Here is a 3,578-nt window from a genome sequence, read left to right as displayed (position 1 = left end):
GGGTTGAATAATGATGGCATGTCCATCACTGGTGTAGATACCGCGTACGACAAACATACGTTAAAACAGCGGTGCACAACTTGGTTGGGTTTTACGCATACATCTTCTCAGATTAAAGGTGCACACCTTTACCTGACCGCTTTACGAGACCATTTTCTAAATAATATGATTAATGATCAAAGCACTGAAGAGGACATGACACAATATTTCAATTGTGTTGCATTAATGATCATTGGTGGTTGTATGTTTCTGGACTCAGGAGGTGCTACTGTGAAACTTATGTATTTGTAGTTTCTTGATGACATAGAAATGGTGAATACGTTTGGCTGGGGTTCTGCTGTGTTGGCATATCTTTACAGAGAGCTGTGCGACACATCAATGGGATTAAAGGTCGATTTGTGTGGGCCTGTTCAGATATTGCATGTATTTTTACACTTTTACGGTCATTATATTTGTTGTACTTAATTTTTGTTATCATTTGAAAATTTTTGTTGTATGTTATTACAGATTTGGGTATGGTCTAGAATTATTCTTCTTTGCCCTGATAGAGCGCAACAAGTATCTATCTCAGAAGAACAGGCTGCAGATGTGCTTCAGGGTCTATCATTCCCAACATACGGCGCACGGTACTATTCAGAATTAATTAACTTGTATTATTATTATTTTGTTATGTACTTTTAATGACTGTATTATGTACTTTTATAAATTGCAGGTGGAGACGTAGATTCTCTTAGACACACATGGCCCATCATTCGGTCCGTATAATGAGAGATATGCTTGACAGGATGGTAGAAGTGCAGGTAGATACATAAATTAGTTATTTATACTTTGGAATTTTTATAAATTCAGTCCGAATGTTATATTATCATCTCCATAATCTTTTTTATTTTTATTCTTTTTTGTTTCAGTTTCTATGGATAGTTTATGATATAGAGTCCCCCGAGGTTGGTAGAATTCTTGATGGAAATACAATTCATCTATGTCGATCGGCATGTGCGTTGATCAATTTTCATATAGTTGAGATGCATAGACCAAAGCGGGGTCTTCGACAATTTGGAATGCGTCAGGGTATCCCGCCACCAGCTGCTAACTTCGATAATTTCCATAAATTGACGCGACAAGGGTGGAACAACTGTGATTGGGTGACGTATCACAAATATTTTATAGATATGTGGAATGACAGATATAATTTTGTGATTGGTGGGGATTATGTCATACCTGGTACACCCGACATCACAGTGGACTATATTGGTTGGTATCTTCGCATTTCACAAATATTTCTATCTCCGACAGTGGTACCTTCTAACATCATTGGCTACCATCCTGTAGATGCAAACTACCAACAATTTATCGTAAGACATGTTCAATTTATCTACATATGTACGTATATTTAATTTATTTTATAAAATAAAGGTTACATCACAGACACGCCCAGCTTATGTGCAAACTCCACCGACGTGGACACGAAATGAGTTTGAACCCAAACCATCAACTTCAAATATTGCATACACTACTCTGCTCGTGGGTTCAAGCTTTCCATCATATGAGTATGGTTACCACACTCCTTTGCCGGTAGTTTTAAACAATTTTTACAAAGTCACTTTCGACCGTTTATGAATGAAAGTCGCCCTACATTAAACATGTCGCCCATAACATATCAAAAATATTCAGATACAGAAGGGTATGAGGTTGGTGGGAACATTGCTGATACCATTACATTTGCAGCCCAAACACGTACGCATGGAGATGCTGAAGAGATGTTAGGTCGTGGACGTAGAGTCATTAGAAGACCTCCGTGTGGCACTGGGGGGCATCGTTACCATCATCATTAACTATTTGTTTCGAGATGCACATTTACTTACATTGTATTATTGTATATTTTTCTATTTTTTTTATTTTAACTTGAAGTTGTTGCTGCAACATTTGATTAGTTATTGGTCGTATCGTTAGTTGTTTTCCTACTAATGCTGATAATGAAAATTAAATGTCTGTAATTTTAAAATGCTATTGTCACTTTATATTGGAATAATGTATATAATTTATTATTCATTTTTGAAAAAACAATCTAGTGCATGTGATTTATTAGTCGTTTATTAATAAATTTATGGATGAAGTTATAGTAATGAAAAAACCCAAGTACAATTAATAAATCAAGTCAAATAAGTCAACACACTTGATATTCAAACATATTTGAAACAATAGAACACTGAATACAATTTATTTACAACTTCTATTAAAATGTAAAATCTGCGTCATAAACATATGTATTTGTCATCGTAACTCGATCTTCTCACGTGCACCTACATGCAATGGACAAGATTTATTAATAATATAAAATTTTAATACACAATTTTGTAATTACATTAATCATTTCACATGTTATGAAGTAAAAATAAGGTACAATACGTTATTGTAGATCTTTTACCTCCCAGGTTGTCTCTCCCTCGATGATGGCTGATCCATCTCGTTTCTTATGCGTGTCCTGCGATCTCTACCAGCATGCCTCCTTTGTCGACGAACAGTATTGTGTTGTAATTGGAATGTAGGTTCATCCCAGTATTGTTCATCATGAATATGGTAGAATCTTCCATCGTATGTGTTCACGTATTCGCTCAGTGTAAACCATGGTTGTACAAGCTGTGCGGAATTTAAACCAAACCATTTTGCTGAACATATAACATATGAACAAGGAATTCCAAATATTGTGAATTTACCACATGTGCAATCACGCGTAGAAATGTTGACAGCTTGTACATGATGTTGACGACCTGGTCTTCCTCCTGTCGCGACGGATGCTGTTTTAACCTTTTGGTCAAATCTTACTACTCGATGTTCAATTGACTTTTTTTACCACATATCAAATTTAGAGCATGCATATTCGGTCCATGGTTGATTTTTTTCCAGCATCTTATCACTTCACGCTCGCCGTTGAATGAAATAGTGCACGCATCGCTGTAAGGTCAGCTCTACTATTGCAGTTATTGGAAGACGTCGAATCCCTTCCAACACACCATTAATACGCTCAGACATGTTTGTCGTCATTATCCCTCGTCTCCATCCACCATCATGCGCCAATGACCATTTTTCTTTTGGAATGCTTGACAAATACGTGAAAGCTGCTGCATTATTTGTTCTAATTACCTCCATTGTCGCATTAAATTTTGCTACTTGGTGTTGTATCCCTGCTTCCCAACATAAGTCTTTCAAATGAATGTTTTTGAACTTACTGTTGAAATTAGAGCAAACATGCCTCAAACAAAAACGATGAACACCACGAGGAGGCTTGAAGTCAGAGAGATCTTGCACTGCAATTGTTATACCCGCATGTCTATCAAATATAAGGCACACACCAATACACCCTCTGGTAACATGTCGTGCAATATTACTGAGGAACCAATGTCAAGACTCAAAATTTTCTTCATCAACAAGCGCAAATGCTAGCAGCAAAACCTGGTTATTGGCATCCAAAGTTACTGCTATGAGTAGTTTGTGCTTATATTTGGTGTACATATGGGTACCGCCTACGCTGATTATGTTGCGACAATGTCGAAAACCATCTATACATGGTTTGAAGGCCC

General features: G+C 36.7%; 1 protein-coding gene across 1 annotated transcript; it reads left to right on the top strand.

Moving 5' to 3' along the window:
- Positions 1-282: 282 nt before the first annotated feature.
- LOC142528037 (serine/threonine-protein phosphatase 7 long form homolog) lies at positions 283-800 on the top strand. Its single transcript, XM_075633078.1, has 3 exons — positions 283-423; positions 508-626; positions 713-800. Exons 1-3 carry the CDS (start codon positions 310-312, stop codon positions 732-734), a joined length of 255 nt encoding a protein of 84 aa, XP_075489193.1. The 5' UTR covers positions 283-309; the 3' UTR covers positions 735-800.
- Positions 801-3,578: the final 2,778 nt, after the last annotated feature.

The sequence above is a fragment of the Primulina tabacum genome, chromosome 15 (assembly GCF_025594145.1).
Source record: "Primulina tabacum isolate GXHZ01 chromosome 15, ASM2559414v2, whole genome shotgun sequence".
Taxonomy (NCBI): domain Eukaryota; kingdom Viridiplantae; phylum Streptophyta; class Magnoliopsida; order Lamiales; family Gesneriaceae; genus Primulina; species Primulina tabacum.
This window is presented reverse-complemented; position numbering and strand designations above follow the sequence as displayed.

Bases quoted from the DNA above. Each gene is read 5' to 3' on its own strand.
- LOC142528037 (XM_075633078.1), top strand. From the start codon at position 310: ATGGTGAATACGTTTGGCTGGGGTTCTGCTGTGTTGGCATATCTTTAC. The intron at 424-507 runs GTATTTTTACAC...ATGTTATTACAG, and splicing joins GGCCTGTTCAGATATTGCAT to ATTTGGGTATGGTCTAGAAT. The intron at 627-712 runs GTACTATTCAGA...TATAAATTGCAG, and splicing joins TTCCCAACATACGGCGCACG to GTGGAGACGTAGATTCTCTT.